Source organism: Misgurnus anguillicaudatus, chromosome 25, assembly GCF_027580225.2.
Source record: "Misgurnus anguillicaudatus chromosome 25, ASM2758022v2, whole genome shotgun sequence".
Classification (NCBI taxonomy): domain Eukaryota; kingdom Metazoa; phylum Chordata; class Actinopteri; order Cypriniformes; family Cobitidae; genus Misgurnus; species Misgurnus anguillicaudatus.
This window is the reverse complement of record NC_073361.2, coordinates 26,714,148-26,740,617: the sequence shown is the minus strand read 5'-3', so window position 1 is coordinate 26,740,617 and position 26,470 is coordinate 26,714,148. Positions and strand designations below refer to the sequence as shown.

The following is a 26,470-nucleotide window of genomic DNA, read 5'->3' as shown; positions in this document are numbered from 1 at the left end:
TTAATCTATAGCAGAATAAAAGTTTTTGTTTAGATCATATATGTGTGTGAAATGTGTTTAATAACTTTGTATAGATAAATGCACACACATGCATGCATATATTTAAGAAATTTTTACACGTGTACACATATGTATATTTGTATATAATTTGTATTATATATAAATATAAATACTTAATATATACATATTTTTTTCTTCAAATTATACATGCATGTGTGTATATTTATATATACATAATTATTGTACACACTATTACTTGTTACTTATTTAATTTAACATGAATTTATTCAAGAATCATTTAAATGACATTTAAACTCTTATAAAAAGAAAAATAGCGCTATTTGTGGTACACAAACGGTTAACGATGAGTCCCGCCTCCAAAACTCACATCGCTAATATGATTGGCTTTACCTTTCCTAAGTCCCGCCTCTTTAACCTACTTCGCTTTATGATTGGTCTTGTCTTTACTCGTGTATGCTGCATTCGCGCTTGTAAGAAGCGCCAAATCTCAGCCTGAACGAGACGCGATGTGCATGATTGCAGGCAGGCCGGTAAGTGTGTGAGGAAGAAAGCATTCTTATATTAACAGTTTTATGCACAAAATAAAGTGCCATACTTAAGGGAAAAACTTAAGGTGCTTTATGCAACCGGGCCCTGCCCCTCAAAATGTCTGTGCACGTCCCTGCTCCTGACTATATAAGAATGACACCACTGTGTTGGAAAATCTCTGTAATGCGTCTGTAGTATAAAAAACGAAGTACTTATATTAATAGTATATATTTATACATCAATATTTAAAAAATCAATTCATGTTTTCAAACTGGGGTTTGGTGACCTTATTGTGATGAACCTTTTACCGGCTTATGTCATAGACAGTATACCATAAAAGTGATGTAATCTACAGTATCTATTGAGCTAACTCCACCAACAGAAATTGTATCATAGCCAAAAGTCTGCCTTAAAAGTATTCCTACTGTTAAAAGTGCAATTTAGACAATTTACAGCTCAGAAAACTTTTATATGAAATTTGTGCTTTACACAAAGTATAAACTTTATATAACGTTATCTGCCTTAAATCCTTTAGAAGGCCTTTAATAGTAAAAGTGCTGTAAACAAGAAAACAAACAGATTGTCTGTGAAATTATTTTATATGATAATCTGCCTGCCTCTGTTATTGTTAACTGAAAGAGGACATTAAACGTGTAAGTGATAGATCAAAACAGCTAAACCAGTATAACTAAAACACAACAACGATATAGACATGCATATCAATGTGTCTGGCATTTAAATATTTACTCATGTCATTGATTCTTGCTAAATGTAATGTTACTCGCTTTATATCAGCTAAGACTATATGTCAGAGACTGTCTTCAGCACCAAGAAGCGTATGATAACCGGTTGAGATCTGGCGATCAGCTGACAGTTTTCTTATTTCCTCTTTGCTCAGAGGAATCCCAGAATCTAATTCCAACATGGCAGTCTCAGAAGCAAAACTAGACCCGAGTGTTTGGGGAAATGTCATTTTTAATTAAATCCCAGGTTCTTTAAGATAAGCTGTTAGACTTTAATTTCACCTGGGGCATCAAGCATGGAGCCAAAATACCATTATGTAAGTCTGTCACAGTCAATGATATCTAACCGCCTGCTACAGCGGGTTTGTCTGACTTGTTAAATGTTAATAGCATTATGCATAATAATTTTAATTAAGCTAGGTAATTATATTTACATTTATCCTTAATTTTGTTTAATGAGAGCAACAACTATATCAACTACATTTTTATGCACTGTTGACATTACCGGACCTTTTTACACATTAAGTTCGTCTCTCTTGTATAGTATAGCATTAACTTATGACTTACTGACTTTCACCATGCAGGGTTGTACGGATTGCAGGTCTTTCAGTATTAGATGATCTTTAGTTATTATGTGTAGATGAATGAGTGAGTTAATGAATGAACGAACAAACTTTTATTGCAATGGATTTTTTGGTTACAGTCAGACAATTCCAGAGCACAAATGACAGACACATTAAAGGAAAACACCACCGTTTTTCATTATTTTACTATGTTATTACCTAAACTTAGATGAATTAATACATACCTATCTTTTTTCAATGCGTGCACTTAATCTTTGTACAGTGTGTTGTGAAGGTGTTATGCTGCGTTTACACCAGCCGCGGTAGAGGCGTCAAGCTCGAGAGATTTCAATGTGAAGACGCATTGACGCGCGTCTGGAGGTCTTGTGGCGCGAATGAGGCATTTAGCGAGCCGCAGTATGGCGCGAATGCCGTGAATTGAGCATCTGGCGCGGTACGTGTGAATGGTGCTTTTTGTGCATTTTGCATTTGACGCGAATTTGAAGTTGAAAGATTTGAACTTTGGCGGATTTTCGCGCCGCATTAACCAATCAGGAGCCTGCTTGATGCTGTGGCGGCAGCCCTGCACGGAGTCACTCATTCAACATGAAGGAACGCTTGATATTGTCCGTGAGCAGTCACCCCGGGCTACACGACACAAGTTCTTATTTCTATGAAGACAGGAATAAAAAGGACCTTGCTTGGAAGAGTGTCAGTGAGGACATTGGGCAACCTGGTAAGTTTTAAATACACATTTCACTTTTGAGTCACGTGACGTTCATCGACCGCGGCATTCCAGACATTTTTTAAACTATTTTCCCGCTATAGTAAGGTGATCAAATACAAACCGGTAACTCTCTCGATAAATGCACAATCAACATTCACCGTTCCGCGCGAATTGAGCGTTGCCGCGGGAAACGCGTAAGTTCAAAAATCTGAACTTCGGCGTATTTCCGCGCCACGTTAACCAATCAGGACCTTGCTGTAGTAGTGACGTGATTACAGGAAGCAAGCGGAGTGTGCGGAGTCGCAGAAGCCCCTCCAATGACGCAAATTTCTCGAATGACTAGAATTTTACGCGCGGCTTTCACGCGAGAATAAAGCGAGTGAACTCAAATTCAAGCATCCAACTACGCGCAAATTACGTGTTTTTGCAGCCTCTACCGCGGCTGGTGTAAACGCAGAATTAGAATTTAGCTTAGCCCGTTCATACCTTAGGATCCAAACACGGATGAATCTAAAAGCCACCAAACACTTACATGTTTTCCCCATTTAAAGACGTGATACGTTAGTAGTTCCACAAGTAAGTATGGTGGCACAAAATTAAACGTGGCGATTTTTTAAGCAGATGAAAAATGAGAACTATATTGTATGAAGAGCACTTAGTTTGCAGCACTTCGACCTTGAGGTGCAGTAATATTGAGAGAAGTTTGAGCGAGGGGCGGAGATCACAAGAGTGATGATGTTACTGGGTCAGAGGTCAAAGTGCTGCAATTTTTCATTTTTTTATCCGCTTAAAAAATTGCCACATTTTATTTTTTGCCTCCATACTTGTTTAACTACTCATGTAACAGTCTTTAAAAAGGGAAAACATGGAAGTGTTTGGTGGCTACTAAATTCATCCCTGTTTGGATCCTAAGGAATGAATGGGGCTAGGCTAAATGCTAACACATTCACAAGGTGCTGTACAAAGATTAAGTGCACGCATTGAAAAAAGATAGGTATGTATTAATTCGTCTAAGTTGAGGTAAGAACATAGTAAAATATTAAAACGGTGGTGTTTTCCTTTAAAGGAACAGTATGTAGGATTGTGGCCAAAACTGGTACTGCAATCACACAACTGGTGGCCAACACAACATCACAACATAAATATCAGTTGAGGGCTGCTTCACTTTTTAAATGACAATATCCTGGCCAGACCACTGTTGTCAGTGATATAAGTATTTGAAATGAAAATAATTTCTTAATGTCTAGTGACAAATCAGGGCCATTTTTTGATTAATTGATATAAATTTCTTACATACTGTTCCTTTAAAACAGATATCACAAATAAAAAAAGAATCATAAAAATACACAATTGTCAATAAACACTTACACAAGGCTAGGTATACAAAATCACAGATAGCAAATATGAAATGTATTGCACATAACATGTAGGCCTATATTTTATATACACATTGATTTTATTGCACAAGTAAAGTACAAGTGCCTTGCTGTAACTTCACTTAACTGTAGGCTAAGTGTATTACGGGTTTGTATTACAGTAGATGCCAGTCATCGAGTTTGCAGTAGTGTGCATGTGCGTGCTCTCTCACAAAGTTCCCGCCTCCATTTTGTCTCTGATGTGTGTGTGTTTGTGTGACTGAGCAACAGAGAAGGAATAACACATACACACTGTACAGCGGGTTTATTATTTTTTTAATCAAATATCGCCAGCAATGGACGGGTGAGCATTGCAACACTCTTCATTCATTCACTTCTATAAAATAACCATTCAATTGTGAGGTGTACGAGTTTATTCTCACTTGTTTAAATGCTACCGCTGCTAACACGCTAGCGCTTGAACACTTCAGCAAATATGCACGTTTATAAACCATACTTTGATAGTATAGTTGTGGTGTTTTCATATAATGTATTGAGTTGGAGCAAAATGGATTAATCACAATGAAATAACTTAAAATGCGACTGAACAAGCAAACGAGAGTTAGCAGAGGTGCTACGCTAACAGTTAACTGTTAGCTGTATTTGTTTGCGCACGTTTCCAGCACAACGTAAACAACGCGAGCCACAAGTTTAGCCTTGCAGTTTAAATCGACATACTAATGTCCTGAAATGTTATTAAAATAGAAACTTTTCTCTGTTGGTGAGTTTTTTTTAGTTTATATGTGCGTTTCCTTTGTTAGCAGTTCTCTAGCTTTGATATCTGCAAATAAAGCGAGAGTTTCTCATAGTAATATATTTTTTGTAAATGATTTGTTATTATTAAACCCCATTCCGCGTTATCACAAAAAAATACATATAAAAACAAATTAAATAGTACAGGATATATCATCTGACTACTTGATTCAGTCTGATCTGGACTGTGTTTCAAACTCTAGTAAGCAATCTGTCTAGGCAGCATAGACTTTAAACATGGTATGCTGCCTACCTAGACAGCATTTCTTGGGCATTTGACTATGCCCTTTAAACCTTATAACCTCACCCTACAGACTGGCCAAATATAATTCTCCAAATGAGCCGTCTATGTAGACTGCAGTTTTGTGGACATCATATTCTCAAAACATTTCACCTAGGCAACATTTTTGATCATCGTTTTAAAACGTACTGAGCTACCTACGTAAACAATATTCCAGAGAGGCATTCAAGTTTATCTTGGATGTTTAGTGAGCTAAAGCAGTGGTTTTCAAACTGGGGGCCGCAAGATGGTGCCAGGGGGGCCCCAGTTTTATAAAATACATTAATTCATCATGAATTCTGTAATTAAACCTAAAAAAATAAGGCTACTAACCAAAAGCACTACTTTTTTGTATACTTTAATGTTTTTTTTAATAAAATTTTGAGTTTTAGAACAGTTTTTTGTCATAAATTTTCTTTGGAGGGCCGCGAAGGAATGCACCGTACACAAGGGGGGCCGCACGCTGAAAAAGTTTGGGAACCACTTAGCTAAAGGGTAAAATATGGTCTATTTTTTTTAACGCTGGGTTTGTTTACAGTGCGCATGACGCAGTTTTCGTCATCGGATAAGGGCGAGCTTACTGTATGTGCACCGCCGGATTTTTGAAACCCCACATACATTGTATGTATAATAGCGCATGCGTCTGCAGGAGAATGTAGTATAATGTAGCCTTGGAGATGCATTGCATTTTGTCGCAATGCGCATGCGTTGAACGTCTGTTTAGATGTACGAGACAAATAAACAACTTGGCTGTGTGGTTGACCATGCGTGTACGTTCTGTGTAAAATAGACTATTCTTAGCTCCTTCCCGGGCTTAAGCTTCCTACCTATACATCGTTTTTGGGCATTATATAGATGGTTTCATCGGACGCACGTGATACACCTCTGGATCCGAACTTTACTTCCGGTTCCTTTTTTCAATGGTCTGACTAGTTACTAAATTGATCTCTTGAACAAATGCCTCGTCGAAAATAACAAATGTTTTGGTTTCCTAGGTAATCTATGTGTTGTTTTTTGCTTGTTATATAAATCAACTACATTTAAAGTACTTTGTTGTTATTTATAATTAGCGGAGTTTACCGGAAGTTATGTGCGGACCGCGACAGCCGCTTGTTTATGTTGTTACTGCTGATTTCTGCAGGATTTGTTGCTCTGCTTTTTTATTTTTATTATTGGATGTAAATTTCTGTCTGACCGAATCTGAAAATCTGTTTGACTGTTTATATCCCTTTTTGTTTCAACAGCATTGGTGATATTGCAGTTGGCGTAAAGGTGAGCACTGTATTTCATTTTCTTGGGTTTTTATGATTATGTAGTCCGATGGATATACGGTAGTAATCTCATGATGGATGTTGCAGTGCTTCAGCCGTCTTACAAAAGCAACACGGTATGGTACAGCATACGTCACTATAAATGCATGCATAAGCAGAGTTTGTTAAGTGATGACATTTGGTCAATATTGCCCAGCATTAGTTATCGCTAATTCATTTTTATTAGGGCTGCACAATAAATCGCCTGCAATTGTCCTGTAAATCGCCATCACCTGCTTTCAGATGGAGCGGCCATAACTACGACTTTGTGTAGTAATTGCCACTTCATCTGAAAGCAGGTGATGCGATTTACTACTAATCAAGGAATCGGCTTTACTGATGAGATGCGCATGACAATTGCATGTGATCTATCGTGCAGCCCTATTTTTTTTATTTACAAATGTATTTAATAGCTAAATTTAAACGTTTGGCTGGTGTACTAGTGTGGCCACTGAGGCGAACCCCTTTCTAGATTTGAGGTTTTGTTGAAATTTTAAAAGACTTTTTAAAATCTTGTTAGCATTTGTTAGGATGGGTTGAAAAACACTTGCATATTAGCAACAATTGGAATTGTTATTGTGTTCGTGCCACAGTGTATAAATGTATATCATAAAACTGTTTCCGAAATTTTGGCGTTAGAGTACTAAAATCCTTATTGTTAAGCTCTGGTTTGTTTTTTAATGTTGACCAAACATCACTGAAAGCTAAAGGAATGCTGTTGGATGGTAACTTTAATGCTGACATCAAACAGAATTTTTATATATGTTTAGTCTTTTGATTTATGCATATGTGACCATCGCCCACAAAACCAGTCGCACTAGTATATTTTGTAGCAATAGCCAACAAGACATTGTATAGGTCAAAATTACTGTATTTTATGCCAAAAGTCATTAAGATATTAAGCAAAGATTATAAATTTCCTACCATAAGTAAGTATATACAAAATGTATTTTTCATTAGTAATATGTGTTGGACTTCATTTGGACTTTAAAGGCAACTTCTCAATATTTCGTTTTTTGCACCCTCAGATTCCAGATTTTCAAATAGTTGTATCTTGGCCAGATATTGTCCTATCCTAACAAACCATACACCAATTGACAGGTGTGACTGGTTTTGTGGTCCAGGGTCTCACATTTGTTTTTCTTTGTCACTGTGTTGGCAGATGTGTTAGATGTAGGTTACGCGTTTCCTTAGCCACTTTTGTCACCTCGTTTTAAATGTACAATATGTACTTTGTAGGCTTGTTGTCAGGAACATAATTTGTCGTCATAGGGTTTAGCATTCATTGTCTTTTTTTACTTATTTAAGTATTTTGTGCCGTCAAGGCCCCAAGAAAAAGACAAAAAGCCCTGGGTAATGCGAACATAATTTGTTTCAGAATAGACAAAGAATTGCCATCCCATTTAAGTGTATTTTCGGATATTATGTTGCTGATTCTTTGTCATTGAAATAAGTGTTGTGAGGAAATGTAGAATTGTCCCCTATATGTTAGATACAGGGCTGTTATAGGTCTCTATCTCCGCTTTTCATAAAATTAGGGTGGTAGTAATTGAATGGGGGCAGTTTATGTCTGGGATAGTTAGAAAAGAACTTGTTCTTTTTCAAAGATGCCTTCTGAACACAGGCCTTTTAACTCGGTTTGTTCTTCAACAACAGAATTTTCCTCCTCGGGAAACAACGTTAACTGGCCTTTCTGGGAAACGGGGTCAAAAAAGAAGCATTTAATCTTGTTGCGATAAATTTGATGTTTTTGAGTTTTTCCCTTTCCTTTTGTAATGGGTTTTGATGCTGGGACTTGTCTGTTAAGGCCTCTGCATTCTTCAAGTTTCCATTTCCTTTATTTTTTGTTTGCCTAGATGACCAGAAGGCTAGTTCAACTTTGAGTTTATTGGCGCCGTAAAAGCGCCGTCCATAAAGAACAATTCGGCAGAATTTTTGTGGCACACACCGTCCTATTAAAAAGGTTTGCCTTGCCATTTGCCTGCCATCTCATTTGTCACTTTTAGCTGCACTTCGACTGGCGGCCCGATTGCCCCAACAGTCTGCCAGGGCCCTTCGGGGAACGTGGGCATCACTGAACGAGATGACAGCGTCTGACATCTTAGACTCAACAAGATTAAAGAAACAATCGAGAAAAATAACGGTGAAAGAAAGGGCCGTGTGGTTGTGCGTTTTATGCGCTTTGATTCTTTAAGCTGTCTGCAGAGAGCTGTATATCATTGTTTGGTTGAAGGGGTAACATCTTTATTGGAGGGCAGTATTGCATCTTTCATGGTCTCTTTGTTCGTCTCCACAGAGAGGATCAGATGAGCTTCTGTCCGGCAGCATGTATAACAGCTCCAGTTCGGGGTTGAGCGGCATCAGTGGTGAGTCCAAAACCTCCATAAACCCCCACGCAACCCAGTGCTTATGTGCAACTTATCCAACCGTCTCCACCAATAGTTTCAAGGGTTCCTTTAAGAAATTATCTTAATAGGTCTTTTTAAACAAAGTAGATGTATGCTTTCCATGCAAATGTCAAAGCTTTTACTGAATGTTTTTAACCGTTAGGGCTGTCACGGTTATGAAATTTGGCTGACGGTTAATTGTCTAATAAATTGTGACGATTAATTGCCTGTTTTAGGGTTTTGACATTTAATTGTAATTTTTTTGTTCATGAAATAATTCTTACACATCATTGTGATTATTTAAATTAAATCTTTTGTAGGGTTTACCTGGCAGTAAATATTAATACTCATCTTTAAAGGAACGGTATGTAGGATTGTGGCCAAAACTGGTACTGCAATCACAAAACTTGTGGCTAAAACTGGTACTGCAATCACACAACTGGTGGCCAATACACAACATGACAACATAAACATAAACATCAGTTGAGGGCTGCAACTCCACTTTTTAAATGACAATATCCTGGCCGGACCACTGTTGTCAGTGATATAAGTATTTGAAATGAAAAGGATTTCTTAATGTCTAGTGACATATCAGGGCCATTTTATGATTAATTTGATATAAATTTCTTACATAGTGTTCCTTTAAAAGTAATTATTTAATGAATATATCTTTCAACACAATAAAGTGTCTAAAAAAAATGACAGAAAATAAAAATGCAATCAAAATAAACTTGACTATACCAGAACAGGCCTTAAATAATAAATATGTAGCAAGTCCTACTAAGGTCGTATTAATACTGGACCACATGTCTGTAGTGGCTGCAAAAAATCAATTCCTTACCGTGGGTTCACACCAGACGCGTTTGAGAGTCAAATTCGTGTCTACCGTGCGTAGTTGGACGCTTGAACATTTTGAGTGCACTTGCTTCATTTGCGCGTAAAATTCTAGTAATTGAGACATTCACGTGGAAATTCGCCTCATGGTAGGGGCTTCTGCGACTCCGCTCGCTTACTGTAATCACGTTACTACTAAAGCAAGCTCCTGATTGGTTAATGTGGCGCGTTTTTCCGCCAAAGTTCCGATTTTTCAACTCTCGCGTTTCCCGTGGCATTCCCGGGAACTAGATGCGCCAATGAGGCGGAATCACGTGTACCGCGCTGCGCTAAATGCCTCATTCGCGCCGCGAGACCTCCAGACGCGCGTCTTTACGTTGACATAACATTGAAATCACTTGCACTTGACGCCTCTACCGCGGCTGGTGTGAACGCAGCATTACAGATTCTTAAGAATAGCATCTTTCACTTCCCTAAATTTGGAATTGCTGTTTTGGAAATGTATGTTTAACCCGTTCATACTGCCTATCAAAGTTTTGCAGCATTTCTTTAAATGCTGTTGTTTCTACTGTATTAAATGGCTTTGCAATGTATCGCATTACATTGTAAGTTAAGGAGCACCATCTGATACAGCAGTGCTATTCAAATCTTACCTTGGAGGGCCAGAGCACTACAGAGTTTAGCTCCAACCCTAATCAAACATACCCACCTTTTATTGTCTAGTGATCATGAAGACCTTGATTAGCTTAATCAGGTGTGTTTGATCAGGGTTGGAGCTAAACTATGCAGTGCTCCGGCCCTCCAGGGTAAGATTTGAATAGCCCTGTGATACTGTCTCGTTTATACAGGCGCTGTAGCTCCCCCTTGTGTTTTTTAGAGAAATGTGCAATCATTGCGGTGATCCGAAATCAATCGCGATGAGATTATTTAATCATTGTGACAGCCCTATTAACTGTATTGATATCTTAGATGTCAATATTTGGTGGGTGAAATACCAATGCAAGGTCTCTGTTAAAGTTTTCAAAAAAAATTTCAAATAATTTTCCATAGTTAGGTAAGTGCAACTTTCAGTATCGTCACATCCATAACAGAGAAATGTCACATCCATAATGTTTCTTCATCATAAATGCGTCAAAAAATTAAAATGAAATAAATATTGTTTGTCACTTCTCCATTTGTTGGATATTATTTCTTCTGGTTTGTAGGAATTCTGTAAATTAAAATGTACAAAGTATATTGTCTACCAAAACTTGTCACATTTATAACACACATATTTCCCTTATCTAAAATATTCTGATGTCTAGACTCGGATGGTATATAAACGTATGGTTCAATATATTGGTAATAAATAAATTTTCTGAGAAATTAAGCTTATATTTTAATTTTTTGACTAAAAATATCACATCCATAGCAACATTCTTAAGCCCTCCTTACCCATCTTTAGACCAATTTTTTAGTTTTTATTGTTTTTATTTATGTTTTTTGCCAGTATCACAGTCTTTGCAGTATTATGTTGGTATTAAGGTTTAAGTTCGCCTCTAGGAATCCCTTTGTGTTCCTCTGTAATGTTTTTATAAAATCCCTTTCCCAGATGCAACATCCAACGGCAGCGACAGCAAAAAGCTTCGTGTCGAAGACAGAGTCGGCAGTTCTCCACCATCTCGCGTTCTTCACATCAGAAAGCTACCCAACGATGTCTCAGAAACCGAGATCATCGCCCTGGGGCTTCCTTTCGGAAAGGTCACCAATATCCTCACGCTAAAAGGCAAAAACCAGGTGCGTGATCCTGTACCCGACCCTAATTCGGTGTGTCATGAGAGACAATTTAAATTTGTGTTAATGTCTCGCACGTTGTCTTAATCTTCAGGCGTTTTTGGAGCTGAGCACGGAGGAAGCTGCCATGACGATGGTCAATTATTATTCCGCTGTCACGCCTCACGTCCGCAGCATGCCTGTATATATCCAGTACTCCAATCACAAAGAACTCAAAACCGACAATTCAAACCAGGTAACGTTGTTTTCTAACTAAATAGGCCATGAGGGTCTATTTAGTATAACCCTGTTTTATAACCCAACTTGTTTTTCCAGTCAGGTGGGACTTCCACGTCAGGGTCCAACTCTAGTGATGGTGGAGGTTCACCCACCAGTCCAGTACTGAGGATAATCATCGATAACATGTTTTACCCCGTCACCCTTGATGTGTTACAGCAGGTGGGGGACACTACATAGCTTTACACTTAAATTCAAGCTTTACTATTGGATGACGTCTTGTTGATCTGTTGTGTTAATTCTTGAATGTCTTTTTTCCTCTGTTGATAGCTCCTCAATGCTCTGCTTTCTCTGTCAATAGATCTTTTCAAAGTTCGGCACCGTCATGAAAATCATCACGTTTACCAAGAACAATCAATTTCAGGCCCTGTTGCAGTTCAATGATCCAGCCACTGCACAACAAGCTAAAGTGGTGGGTTATTCGTAGCGCCATCTTTTCAAGTCCGAAGTATACTTCGCTTTTTATGGATACATTACCGTATGTGTACAGCCATAAAATATACATAAGACCACAGCGAGTAAACACTCAGCGGCCAGCGTATATGTAAAACCTGAAGTATACTTTGGGCAAAGATGCCACGTTCTTCTCTATCTATCTATCTATCTATCTTGCTATCTTTCTATCTCTCTGTCTTTTTTCTAGGCTCTAGATGGTCAGAATATATACAATGCCTGCTGTACCCTTCGCATAGACTACTCAAAACTCGTCAATCTGAATGTGAAGTACAACAATGACAAGAGCAGAGACTACACCAGGCCAGAGCTTCCTGCTGGAGACGGGCAGCCCGCTGTGGATCTTTCTGTGGCCACTGTTTTGGGTAAAGACTCCAGCTCCCTGCTCGGTAAGATCCCAGGTATCTCACTCTTTCTATCTATTTTGTGTCATCCGTTTCTGCTTGTTTTGTTTTTGCTCATCGTCATTGTGATTGTTTTGAGTGCCACTAAACAAGGACAGTAGTTTAATCAGCGTCATTGATTCTCACACACGGTACGAAAATGAAAATAGAAAGCTGTGTTTATAAAAGACAGAATATAATTGGAATGTCTCTTAAGTACTGTAAAATGTCACATAGGCCCGCGTCTCCGAGTGCCTTCGCTGACCTTTTCTCGGAGATCTGCTCATAAGGCCTCTTAATTTAAAATGCAATTTGACATTTCCCCTGCTACGTAATCAAGCAGGTATTTTATTGATATAAGGATTAAAATTATTAGGTTTTAAAATCCCACGTCATCTAACCTGCTCCCGCTCGCATCAGGATAAAGAAGTAATGTGTACTTCAGCTGTTATTGGCTATCGCTGCTGAAACAGACATGGGCTGATTGGGGACATCTCATTTTTCACCAAACAGATTTAGCAATTATGTGCTCTGTTGTACCAATGGAAATTAACTACCCGTGCTTAATGTTAACCAGAGCTCCTGGGTTTCAGCAGGTTTGTTTGGCCCTTTTCTGTTGTATTTTCTTCTAAAACGCTTCTGGTTTTGTTGATGTCACTGTGTTTTGTGTTTGAGTGACGTTGTTTCTGCCTACTTTACTATTAGCTCTTTTTGTTAAGTTAGGGATTATTAAGGTCTCTAAACAAGTTATCCCAAACTGAAGTCTTTTTTGGTGTCATAGATCAATTCATTTGTTATATTTACATTTATGCATATGCTTTTATCCAAAGCGACTTACAGAAGGTATACAATTTTTATCAGTATAACCTCATTCACACAGCACTTTTGTCCCAAAAAATACCCATAAAATTGGCAGACAGGCTTCTTTGTGAACGCAAACACGTCCCGTATATGTTCTGGGATCGCTCCCATAATCCTTCTGTGTGAACAAGACGCAAAAACAATGCCGTGAGGGGCGTTCCTTAGTGAGGACACGCATGTGTCATCGCAACAATGAAGTTATGGTTCAGCTCTTTAAAATGAGGGATTTACATGCAGATTAACATTCACAAGTAGGACTGGGCAAAAAAAAAAATTTTTTTTAATCGTTTAATCGTTTTTTTACGTGGTCGAAACGATTCGAAAAATCGATTCTCAAAGGCCACGAATCGTTTTTTCCCCCATATTTATTTCCGTAAACATTGAACATAAGATTAACGTTAATCTAATTTCTAGTCTTCTCCACTAGATGTCGCCCTCTTTTTTGCCTTGCGCGATGTTACCAAGGAGCGAGAGGCGAGCCTGTCATTCATTTATTCAGTCTATATTCTAATATATTCTAATATAATATAATATTCTATATAATCTATATTTATTGAGTTGAATTAAGAATCGACCCAAGAATCGAAATTGAATAGTTTTGATAGCTTTTGAATCGAAATCGAATCAATCTGGAACATCTGCATTTATATCCAGCCCTATTCACAACGAGAAATGTCTGCAAACTGGACTGAAGCAGAGATCAGGGAGCTCGTCACTATCCGCGCTGAAACTCACATGAGCTTATAATAAACAAAAATGCCCGCGAGTCATCGCAACAAAATATTTCATTCAGCTCTTTAAAATGGAGGTCTTTAAACACGTCACTTGTGTTTACGGCATCCGCGTGAATGCACACACAGATTCTGGAAAATCATTGGCAGTGTGAATGAACCAAAAATCAAATGATCCCGGACAAATCTCAGATGCATTTTCCACGTATTGTCCGTAATGTCTGTGTGAAAAGGGCTTATGTGAGTTTTCTAGGTTTTAACCCCTGACCTTTGTGCTGCTAACGCAATGCTCTACCACTGAGCAATTCAGTTTGTTAGAAACTTATCTTGTTGGTTATCACCAAAGCAGTTTATCACCAAAACTCGATATACTGCCCGGCCCTAATTTAGGCTACTATTCATGGTATTCAATGATTTTTATGCTGTTTCAGTGCCATGCGTTATAACTACAGCATTCCTGTAGCTTAAACAGTGAACCTAGCAATGCCAAGATCAGGGGTTCGACACTCAGGTTATGCATCAACTAATAAGATCTTTGCCTTAATACATTGTAAGTTTCTTTGGATAAAATGCATATACAGTATATAAATACAAATCTTGAGAAGTTGTTTTGGTGCAGGTTGTGTGATCTGACGGCGTGTCTGTTTGCAGGAGCCCTGAGCCCGCTGAGCGCAGCCGCCGCTGCAGCAGCCGCAGCTGGTAGAGTCGCTTTGTCTGGTCATTCAGGGGCCAGCGGGGTGCTGCTTGTCAGTAATTTAAATGAAGAGGTCAGTATACTGTAAATATCATCTGTCACATTTGTCTTGTAGTTCTGTTTTATCATGCTGTGCCCCATATATGTGAACTACAGTACTGTGCAAAAGTCCTAGGCCACCACCACCAGAATTGTTGTGTTTGAAGTTTTAATGTCCATCCATATTTATTTTTCAATCTATTTTATTTAAATACAGGAAATATGTATAAAAAAATAATTTTCAGGACTAAATTTCTTCTTTAGGCATCGTTGGTGTTAAGTGTGACCTCTCTTGGCACTAAACACAGCTTGAGCAGAATGAAGTAAAAAGACTAATTTCTTTAAAATTACAAATTATGATTTAATTTCATTTAGGTCCTGCAGTTTCCTGCCATTGCTCAAGTGAAAGAGGAGTTTACCATAAAAACTTGACACATCAGTTTACATTTTTTTATACAGTTTTTAATACCATATACACATTTCCTGTATATTCTGGATGTATTTTTATTAAAGAGACTGAGAAACAATTATATATGATCACTATAATATTGCAAAAACCAATCTAATTCTGGGATATGGTGGCTTACGTCTTTTGCCCAGTACTGTACATGTAAATGTTGCAGGGACTATAGATTCCTAAAGATTCAGTCTTTAACTGGAAACACATTTATAGAGTGTGTGAAGAAAGATCCAGATCATATTCCACTTTGAAAAGGAAAAAAACTATATTGCATAAAGCCAGAAAATACTGCGTAATATTGGTGTTATATTACTATAAAAACATTTTTGTACATTTTAACAAAATATATACTTTATATGAGGTGAAATATGACCTGGGCATTTCCTTGTGACAACTCAACTTTCTTAAACCCATTTTGTACACCATAAAGCTTTCACTTCTCATCCTTTTTTACAATATTTGAGGAGTTCAGATGCAAAACCCTCTAAGTGCATCTGACATTTTGTAAGTGAGCATTTGTTATTAGGCACTTATGTTTAGGTTCAGTAATTTCACTTTGATGGCAATGAAAAGGTTATTGGTTTGTAACTGAAATGCCTTATTTTCACAAATGTCACTTTTGTAATTTCATTGGTATTTGACTAATTTGGCTGTCTTTCGCTGCAAACCTTCTAACTGTGCATTCACACCAGACGCGGCAAAAATGCGCTATTCACACGTACATGGACGCTTGAACATTTTGAGTTCACTTGTTTCATTTGCGCGTGAAATTCTAGTTCATTGAGACATTCACGTGGAAATTCGCCTCATGGGAGGGTCTTCTGCGACTTTGCTCGCATCTTGTAATCACTACTAGAGAAAGCTCTTGATTGGTTAACGCTGCGCGAATATCCGCCAAAGTTCAGATATTTTAACTCGCCATCCGCGCAGTGCGTTTTGCAACAATCACGCTGCACCATTTAGACTTACCGCGCCCCAGGATGCCTATTTCGCGTCTTTGCTTGACTTAACATGTACATCACTCACGATTGCCACCTCTTCCACGTTTGGTGTGAACGCACAGTAAGTAAATGCAAGCTTTTTTGGGCAAAAAAGAAAATCCACTTATTTGGACAAGACAGTAAACGGTTACAAAATCACTAAAGATGCAACTAGAAACATTGCAAATGATGAAAGTCCGAATGTAAAAATGAAGAAACTGAACCACACATTAGGGGGGCGCTGTGATCCATGCGACTGCCACATTTGGGTTGTATTCAGGTCCAAGTACTCACAAGGGACACAAGTTTGAATGTAATCCACCATCATTTTTGCAAACCGTTTTCATCTGTACACTTTAGACAACTTCAATTCAGGGTTTAACAGATTCTTACAACAAATAGTATTTCTGAATTGCCTGAGGCCAGGATTAAGAAGCCAAAGTATTTGATGAGCAATCAGTTAATACCATTTTGACGAATGTGGCGATTAGCGGCTTTTGCATCTGAGCTCCTCATTTCTCTCCTTTCAGTCTCTCTCTCTTTCTCTCTCTCTATCTCTGAAAGTTAATAAATGGTGGATGTGATGCCACCCTTTCCATCTGATTAAACCAACAAATATTTAATGTTCACTGTAAGCTCAAATGTGATGTTCTGTGTTCACACCAAAACATTCAAATGTTGTTTTTCATGTCCACACCTCCACATTTCAACTGTGAACGAATCTCTTGAAACTGTGATGTTTTCAACCTCTGATCTTTAAACTCTTTCTGCATGCCTCTTTAAAACTCCATAACGCTGCTAATCTTCAAATCATTGTTCATTATCAGATGTTCCTCTTTATTTTGGTTATGAATGTATCCTTACCCTGGTACTGGGTAACTACATTTGGCACAGTTATTTGCTTATATAATGTAGTAATGCATAAAGCAGCCATTCTTATACCAAACTCCTGCATTTCCTGTGTACTGACCTGTATTATATTTTTTGTCCCTCCTTTATTTATATTCTGCATTTGCCTCTTCTTTCCTCATTTTTGTTTACACACACACTCTCTCCCCCCTTTCCCCATCTTTTTTGTTTGTTTTTATACCTTTTCTTTCAAACACACCCTGTTTTTTATTTGATCGAACCAAACCTCGGATCCCCTCAATTAACTGCCCCGATCCATGAATCCATGACCACTTCACCATTCTGCGGGAAACCACCCTCCGTTATGGATGATCTGTTCATCTCCGCTCTTCCTCGACTCTTCTCTCTGTCCGCTTGCTCTTCTCTCCTTCTAAAGATGATTACGACCCACAGTCTGTTTACCCTCTTCGGTATGTTCTTGTTAGCTTTACCTTTCTGTTTGCTTTTTATTATTGTTAGTTTTGTTTTTATTTAAAGTTAATGTGAAATGAAAAAATGACTTGCCTGATATTCATTCTTAGTACCTATGGTTTGACTTTTATAAAGGTAATGTTTACATTATTTCAAAAACCCACTATGCTGGCTTGAAATGCACAGCTTTGTTAGATGCATCGACGTAATTTCCACTCAAACAGGAAATATCGGCAGCAGTGTTGGGGAAAGTTACTTTTAAAAGTAATGCATTACAATATAAAGTTACTCCCCCAAAAAAGTAACTAATTGCGTTACTTAGTTACTTTTCATGGAAAGTAATGCTTACGTTACTTTTGCGTTACTTTTTCTTGGGTGAGGCTTGATCTTTTTCAGGTTTGCAAGTGTTTTATGATTGAAAAGTTCTGCACTCAGAAATTGCATATTTCATCACAAAAATGTCGAGCTCTTAGCCGGCTTAGTTTTTGACAAACTGTTCCCACACAAGGCGTGTACGCATAGAGTGCATAATGTGACTAACAAGTTACATAAAAGTAACTTGCATTACTTTTTGAAAAAAGTAACTGAAATATGAATGTACATTTTAAAAACTAATGCGTTACTTTACTCGTTACTTCAGAAAAGTAATATTATTATGTAATGCACTTTACTTGTAATGCGTTACCCCCAACACTGATCGCCAGTGGGATTTATTTTACCTTACAGCTTAAAATCTGATTAAAAGCTGAAGTGTAGAAAGATGTCGAAAATTGTGATTCGTATTGGCGTTGAGAGACTGCGAGTTTTAAATTCTCATGTCTAAATGCAAAATTTATGCAAATGTAACGCATTAAAGGGACATTCCACTTTTTTGAAAATAGCCTCATTTTCCAGCTCCCCCAGAGTTAAACATTTGATTTTTATTGTTTTGGAATCCATTGAGCTGATCTCTGTGGTACCATTTTAGCATAGCTTAGCATAATTCATTGAATCTGATGAGAACATTTGCATCGCGCAAAAAAAATCTTTTTTCCGATATTTTTCCTATTTAAAACTTGACTCTTCTGTAGTTACATTTTGTACTAAGACCGACAGAAAATAAAAGTTGCGATTTTCTGGATGGATATGGCTGGGAACTGTATTCTCGTTCTGGCGTGGTGGTCAGGGACTTTGTTGCTGTGGCATGGCTGCAGCAGGCGCAATGATATTACGCAGTCCCCTGCCATTAAAAGTTACTAAGGGGACTATTTTCAGGCAGTGCATAATATTACTACGCCTGCTGCAGCCATGTTGCAGCGGCAGGGTCCTTGATTGTTACGCCAGAGTGGGGGTATGGTTCCTAGCCATATCTATCTAGAAAATCTCAACTTTTTATTTTCCGTCGTTATTTTTTTAGCGTGATGCTAATGGCCTAATCAGATTCGGTGGATTGTGCTAAGTTATGCTAAAAGTGGTAAAAAAAAGTGGAGTGTCCCTTTAATACAAAAAAGCTAAAAACTCTTTCATATATTTTGCTTTCTAATAAAACTTTTGATTTCAAGTTTACACAAAACAAAACACATATTTTATTGATTGTAAACTTGATGTTCAGCCTCAACATCCAGGTGAAAAGACACAAAAGTGGGCGTTTCATATTGACTTTAAATAATTTCCATCAACTTGCTTTTACAGTGCAAGTCTTTTGCTTATATTTATTTTATTTCTGCCTTTAATTTGTTGATTTGTTTTGTTGTTTTAATGCATGTGATCTTTCGGTTTAGTTGCAATTTTTTTTGTTCCATCTGAGTTTCATAAGTTAAATTTGAGGGTATGGCCGGGTCTACGTTTTTTTTTTTTTTTTTTTTTTTTGTCGGATTGTTATTAGTTCTCTCTATTTCAATATAACTTCTGTCAGTCTGTCTTTCACTCTCAGAGTCTCACACGTCCCTCTGTCCTATTTTTGCTTTCTCTCTCTTTCTTCTTGCTGTTGGCTGTTCTGTTCGCAGGTGTTTATGGTGACGTGCAGCGTGTAAAGATTCTCTTTAATAAGAAGGACAGTGCACTGATTCAGATGGCTGATATAAATCAAGCTCAGCTTGGTAAGGCTTCACATTGTCTTGCAATAACTAAGAAGGATTTGTTGTTAAATTAATAAAGTTTAAAGGCGGCGTGCATGATCTCTGAAAGCCAATTTTGACATTTGAAATCACCTAAACAAACACGAATCTGGACCTTCATTTGATAGACCCGCCCCACACATACTCAACCCAATCTACAATGTCGGTTAGTAGACACGCACCTTACTGCTGATTGGCTACAAGTGTTTTGGTAGTCGGCCCGAATCCCTTTTCCAAAGTGTTTTTCAAAGATCATGCACTCTGCCTTTAAGGGAATGTTTTTGTTTTAATATAGATGGCAAATTTAATCTTAATATTATGAATCATGATATGTTACTACTTTCATTACAAATTTTTCTGGCTTATTTGTATGGATATCTGTCAGCTATGAGCCATTTGAACGGTCAGAAAATGTATTCGAAGATCATCCGAGTTACGATGTCGAAGCACCAGACGGTACAGTTACCGAGGGACGGTTTAGACGACCAGGGTCTCACCAAAGACTTCACAAACTCTCCGTTGCATCGTTTCAAAAAACCCGGCTCCAAGAACTTCCAGAACATCTTTCCTCCGTCTGCAACGCTGCATCTGTCAAACATCCCGTGAGTAAAGCCGTCTTGTCAATCTTTGTGTCAGTCGGCCGGGAGCTAAGCAATTTTTCTGTCGTGTTTGAAGGCAAGACATAACCGAAGATGACCTCAGAGTCCTGTTCTCCAACTCCGGTGGCACTGTGAAAGCTTTCAAATTTTTCCAGTAAGTCTGTGAGCGTTTATGGTCTTGAATGATTTTAAGCTACTGATAACCTACTGAGGTAAAATGTCTTTTTGTGCCTAATCGCTATTTCGTCTGCAGAGATCACAAAATGGCTCTCATTCAGATGACCACCATCGAGGAAGCCATTCAATGCTTAATTGACCTGCATAATTACAACATGGGTAATAACCACCACCTAAAGGTCTCCTTCTCCAAATCAACCATCTGAAGGTCCAGCTCCCAATTTTCTAGCACTACCTGTTGACTGTTAAACGTATACTGGGGACCACAATTTGAGTTTTCCCCCAAATTTTCTCGACCATTCCACAAGAAAATGTTTAAAGAAGAATAAAACTGTTGGTAACCCCTCGTCACTTTGCCTTGGGTGGGACACATCTGCTATTCTTTTCAGTGGTGGGATGGATCTTTCGGCGTAAAGTCTGAACCGCTACGACAAGCAGAAGAATGTGCCTTACAAAACCTTCATAAATCTTTTCATACTTAATTCAGATTGTCAATTCCTCAACGCAAGCCCGTCGACTGCAGAGGCTGCGAGGGAGAGAATATTACACTGTAAAGTTTTGTTAGGACAGAAACTCAAATTATTTTTCCTCGTGTCTGATGTGTATAGTGTGTGATAGCCTTTCAAAAGTTACTTCAGTTTTTCCTTTTTTATTTGTACAAATCTTATTTGGTGAAATCTCGTGAATTGTAAGTACGTCGGTGGTCACCTCAGAGAGCCAACAATCCAGCTGAACTTTGAGAGGAATAAATGGTGGGTGAAATTTCTTGTTTTATGTTATAATTGTTCCTTCTGCTCCTTTACTCCCAGCTGTAAAAAAAAAAATCCTGCCCGTTTTTCCTGTTTATTCGTTTTTGTCCTGCACAGGTTTATAACAGATTTGCATTGGTAATTCAGAGGATCGTTTTTTAAGTATATATTGGCAGAGGCTTCCATCATTCATAGTGTGATTTGGGAAAGGACCAAAGTTTTGTGTGCCTATAGTCTTAATTTACCCCTCAAAATTAAAGAGCAGGTCCCAGATGTCTTTTTTTGCCTTATGAGAGGATATTGTGAAAAAATGGTCAGCCTTCCCTTTCCTACCTGCTCTGCCAAGACTTCCTTAAAAAGAATTTTAAAGGGGGGCTTACGTGACCCGTACCTCTTTTTGTTACATTTTTAAGAATGTATGATTCAGAATACTTTTGATGAGGCACAATTAAAATAATTTTTTTTTAAACAAAAACTGAAAGGTTTGATTTGGTTGTCCTTGCATTTTTACCTGTAGCATGCTCAATAAACGCTTCGGAAGTTTCACATTCTTTCTCTTTTTCTCTCTTTGTCTTCTGTTTGTTCCTTTGATTTCACATCTGACACCCGATCTCTTTTTGGTGACAAACTTTTCAGAAAGACGAAGCTTTTAGCTTTTGACTGAATAAATGTGAAGCAATGTTGTGGGAACATCTTGTTAAAGTGTTAATGCAGTATGTCACCCTGTAAATCCTTTGATTCATAATACATCTGCTTTGCTTTTCAATTCTATAGCAGTTTTGCTCTCTCAGGTTTGATGCTGTATCATGTTCATTCAATTGAAGTTTAAGCTTTTTATAGATCACGTACTGTACTTTGGATGTAGTAATAAAGCCATACAATAAATACACAGATGTATACATACACAACAAGATGTAGACATGAGTACTTGTATATGTTGCTTTGACAGTCCATGACATAAACATGAAGAGGGAACAGAATACTCAGATAATGCTGTACGCTTTGTATATAGCAGCTTTACTGCAAACGTGTATTAGTAAAGAAACTACAGACATAAGCAAAATATAAAAGAATACAGAATACATGGTGTAATGCACGTTAGCGGTAATTATTATCTGTTAGTTTTTCGGCCCTTATGCATAATGCTATTAAATGCACGGTGCTATTATCTCCACACTGTAAAAAAAAACCATGCAAGTTTATTCAAATTGGACCTACTATTTTTTAGTTTTTGACTAGAATAGTTGACCACTTGTAAACAAGTTGAAATTATTTACCAGTAACTTAACAAACTGGCGCGGCCGGTGTGCGATCCCCTTTACAGTGACGTAGAAAGCTGTGTTGGGCTATAAGTGCATATTTATATGTACCTTTACCTTTAATTTAATTAAAGGTAATATAATTAATTCGGTTTAAAACCAACTATGGGGCAATTGCTCAGTGCGCACCAAACAAGCAGATCGAGGATCTTTTTCAAATGGCACCCTAAACACTCCGGTTATCCAACATATATGCGCTTTCGTGATGTGATGCAGCTTTGACTGTCGTGAAGAAATTTGCTGTAAAGCTCACATGTGCTCAGGGAATGTGTGCATCAAGGGAGCATATCGACCAAAAAGGGGGCACCCACGAGCAGTGTTGGGGAAAGTTACTTTTAAACGTAATGCATTACAATATTAAGTTACTCCCCTAAAAAGTAACTAATTGTGTTACTTCTCATGGAAAGTAATGCTTACGTTACTTTTAAGTTACTTTTTCTTACTTGGCTGAGGCTTGATCTCTTTCAGGCTTTGCAGGTGCTTTTGTGCCAAAGAAGTTTATTTTTCAGAAACTGCATTTCCATCGCAAAAATGTTAAGTTATGCCCCGCCATTTCTGTTTCTGACTTAAACTAGGAATAATTGACCACGGGCCGTTGAATTATAAGAAAATAATGTACACCCATAGTGCAATCGCGTCGTGCCGTTACACCGCGGGTGTGCAATATTTTAAAATAATTCAAAGGACCGGAGTCAATTATTCCTCTTATACCACGGTTACCACAAACATTGCTCTGGTGCCTATTTTTAAAACATTTGACAAGTTAGGTGTGCAATTATCAGAAATTAATGCATACCCACTGAACATTTCTCAGCCAATCACAATTCAGCATTCAACAGACCCGTGGTATAAGTTCAGTTTAATTCAGTACATCATTTTTTTTATTCAAATGAATTAAACTGAAAAGTAACTCACATTACTTTTTAAAAAAGTAACTAAAATATTAATGTGTACATTTTCAGAAAAACAATATTATTACGTAATGCAAGTTACTTGTAATGCGTTACCCCCAACACTGCCCACGAGTGCCCTTTTAGAACCCAAAATGATAAATGAGACCAGAGTCCTGCAACGGGTCGGGTACCCGCATAAAAGTGTCTCCAACGGGTGGATTGTGACATTCCTAAAATTCACGGGCGGGGCCGCGGGCGGATAATTAACTCCGCGCGGGCGGGTAGTAGTGCAAATGAAAATATGTGCAAAATTTGTATGTCTAAGGATGTGCACACCAAACTTTGAAACACGGCTGTTTTTTCAGCCAAGCGCTTTTTAGCTGTGATACTTAAGGTCTTTACACACCGGGACGTTTTTCGTGCGCGTTTATCGTCGGCGTTTAACGTCACGTTTTTCTGCTTTCACACCCAAACGAATTTTACTGGCGCTGAGCCGAGTGGGGTGCAATTTCACACCCTGGACATTAGATGGCGCCTAATACAAAACGGATATATGCCGGTACACGGGGCGGCGCTGCGAGACGTTATGCGTCTGTTCTGACACTCACTTGTCACACAGAAGAAGAGAGACAGTTACACTCGCGTGTTGTCAATAACCATTCATATACGGTTTTTCATATACGAGATATATATAATCTTTGTACAAACAATATCTCCGTGAACTTGAATACATTTTTAAATGAAATCTATTTGATTCGATTCTTTTATCATCAGTTAATATATCAGCATCTCCACATAAAAGTAACTATTTTTGATAGAACTCGTTATATCAAAATTAAAACTCTTTCACAAAATATAAGGTAATGGGTGATCCAATGTGTGTACTTTTAACAAATCTTTTACAAGCACTTTCTCTGTTAACAATTTTCCTGCCAAATGTATTGTATTTTGTGATTTGGCTAAAGATTTATGTTCTCATTTTAACCAATATACTCGTTTTATAGAGGTTGGGTGGGTAGAACAAGGAACCACCATTTTGGTTGTGCCCAAAAATGTTAATACTCCTGCAAATTGGTAAGTGTTGCCTATAAATATAATGATGCAATAATTAGGTATGTAGTTATTACAAAAAGAGGTCAACAATACTGATGTACAAATATATGCATAGTGCCAAAATGTCACATTATTTACAATTAGTTTTTTTAATCAAACATTTATTTTTGTGAATGATCTGCAGTTTGCAATAACAATCAGAGACATGACAGTAAAATCAAATAAAACAGGATTCAGAAATGTTGGTTCACTCCAGAAAAGTCACAATGACTGTAGTGCAACTGAACGATAGTGCAAATCAACATTTAAAATTAGACATTTTCAAATGTATTTCTTAAATGTATAAACACTTAAAATACATAAGTAAAATGGTATATAATAAACATTAATTTGTGTGAACAAGAACTGGCAGAGCTGTAGAGCAAATAAGTCACAATGATAGAAGTCTAAGTGAACTGTAGTGCAAATAAACATATCTATGAAATGTACATGTTCAACTGTATTTCTTGAATGTATAAACATTAAAAAAATAACTAAATATAATGGTATATAATAAACATCTATAGGTGTGACAGTGACCCAAAACTGGCAGAGCGCTATTTCTGTGCTCTTCTTTCGCTCTTCTGTGCTTCGCTTTCAATTTTTTCCCTTTAGCATCTTTTGATAAGAGGTACATCTCCAGAGGTTCGTCTCGGACTGTTTTCTTTTGTTTAGATTGGACCTTGCCACGGCTGGTGCTGGATGATCCTGAAGACGTGCTTGCTGGGGCCTCCTCACTTTTGCTCACATCATTTTAGCAGAAATATTGCTGTGAACACTGTAAAGATAAATTTAGTTTTCATCAGAAACAATCTTTCACACTGAGGGCCACGATATCCATGAGGTCAATATTTGATTACAAATGTAATTTAGATTCATGGTATTTTATCTGGCTGAACAAATGCAGCAGATGTTACCTAAACACAGAACACAAATTAACCTCCTAAAACCCCACCTTTGGTTTGGCTTACATTTTAGATTTGTCCAAGCTATTTGTGGTTAGGAAAAAGCAATGAATTTAATAACCAAATATTTTTCTGTGAACATGAAGCAGTGTTATTGTCCACGTTTGTGTACAACAGGTTCCAGTTACACACAATGAAATACTATGGTGCAAACAACAAAACATGTGATATCACGGTGTACAGGGAACATGCCATGGTATGAAGTGTTCAATGTCAGTGCATTACATATCGTAATGTAATGCACCAATAATAATTTTTTATTACTTGCACAGTTATAATGTAGATTTGCACTACTGGTCTGTTCAATACACTACTGGACTGTCTATTTCATACTCCCTGTTCATTTGCACTGCTGGACTACTTGAATTACATCGTTTGCACCCCTGTGTACTGAATATTAGAATAACTATTCACAATAACTTAAGCCATTGCACTCTTAACTGACTAGTTACAATCCAAATTCATTCATGCACTACTTAAATATTAATTTCACTACTGTTCTGTTTAGTTTATTATGTACACATCCATTTGTACATTTCTGTAGATTATGTTCATAGTATTATGTTCATAGTACCACCCATAGTAAGTTGTTACATCGTATTACATAATCCTGCACCTAGATTATTATTGATATCCTGCACTTTTTATACTGCTTTTGCACTTCTGGTTAGACCTAAACTGCATTCCGTTGCCTTGTACTTGTGAAATGACAATAAAGTTTAATCTAATCATATAGCCCACACAGATATGTATTGTAATGTTCTAATATATATCACGTTACCTTCGAAATTCAGTCGATGATGTGAGGAACTCCGACACCTTCATTAACCTCCACAGCCTCGATGCATCTTCTTTGTGTGTTTACCTGTTCCACGTGCTCCGCAAGACCATTTTGTGCTTGAGCGCCACCAAGTCGTGTTTTATTGGAACTTCAGAAGCGCCAGGCACGTGAACAAAAGCGCCAATCTCATTGGTCGGCCAACTTTTAACGCGCTGCGTCAAACCAAAAAAACGCGTCCGAGGCGTTTTTCTGAAAATGACGCTTTTGC

The 26,470-nt window shown here is 37.7% G+C and overlaps 1 protein-coding gene across 3 annotated transcripts; it reads left to right on the top strand.

The window, feature by feature from the left end:
* The first annotated feature begins 445 nt into the window (after positions 1-445).
* ptbp2a (polypyrimidine tract binding protein 2a) lies at positions 446-22,063 on the top strand. 3 transcript variants are annotated; one of them, XM_073864307.1, is made up of 14 exons: positions 446-551; positions 6,275-6,302; positions 8,637-8,706; positions 11,153-11,337; positions 11,429-11,569; positions 11,650-11,772; positions 11,912-12,022; positions 12,254-12,464; positions 14,690-14,805; positions 17,497-17,530; positions 19,517-19,609; positions 20,013-20,229; positions 20,303-20,380; positions 20,480-22,063. In XM_073864307.1, exons 3-14 carry the CDS (start codon positions 8,667-8,669, stop codon positions 20,607-20,609), a joined length of 1,479 nt encoding a protein of 492 aa, XP_073720408.1. In that variant the 5' UTR covers positions 446-551; positions 6,275-6,302; positions 8,637-8,666; the 3' UTR covers positions 20,610-22,063. The 3 variants fall into 3 exon arrangements, with proteins under 3 accessions (XP_073720408.1, XP_055038169.1, XP_055038168.1); XM_055182194.2 differs by lacking the exon at positions 446-551 and adding an exon at positions 4,146-4,301 and having other exon boundaries at positions 12,254-12,452; XM_055182193.2 differs by lacking the exon at positions 446-551 and adding an exon at positions 4,146-4,301.
* The last annotated feature ends 4,407 nt before the right edge of the window (positions 22,064-26,470 follow it).

Bases quoted from the DNA above. Each gene is read 5' to 3' on its own strand.
- ptbp2a (XM_055182193.2), top strand. The intron at 6,303-8,636 runs GTGAGCACTGTA...TCGTCTCCACAG, and splicing joins ATATTGCAGTTGGCGTAAAG to AGAGGATCAGATGAGCTTCT. The intron at 19,610-20,012 runs GTAAGGCTTCAC...GATATCTGTCAG, and splicing joins TATAAATCAAGCTCAGCTTG to CTATGAGCCATTTGAACGGT.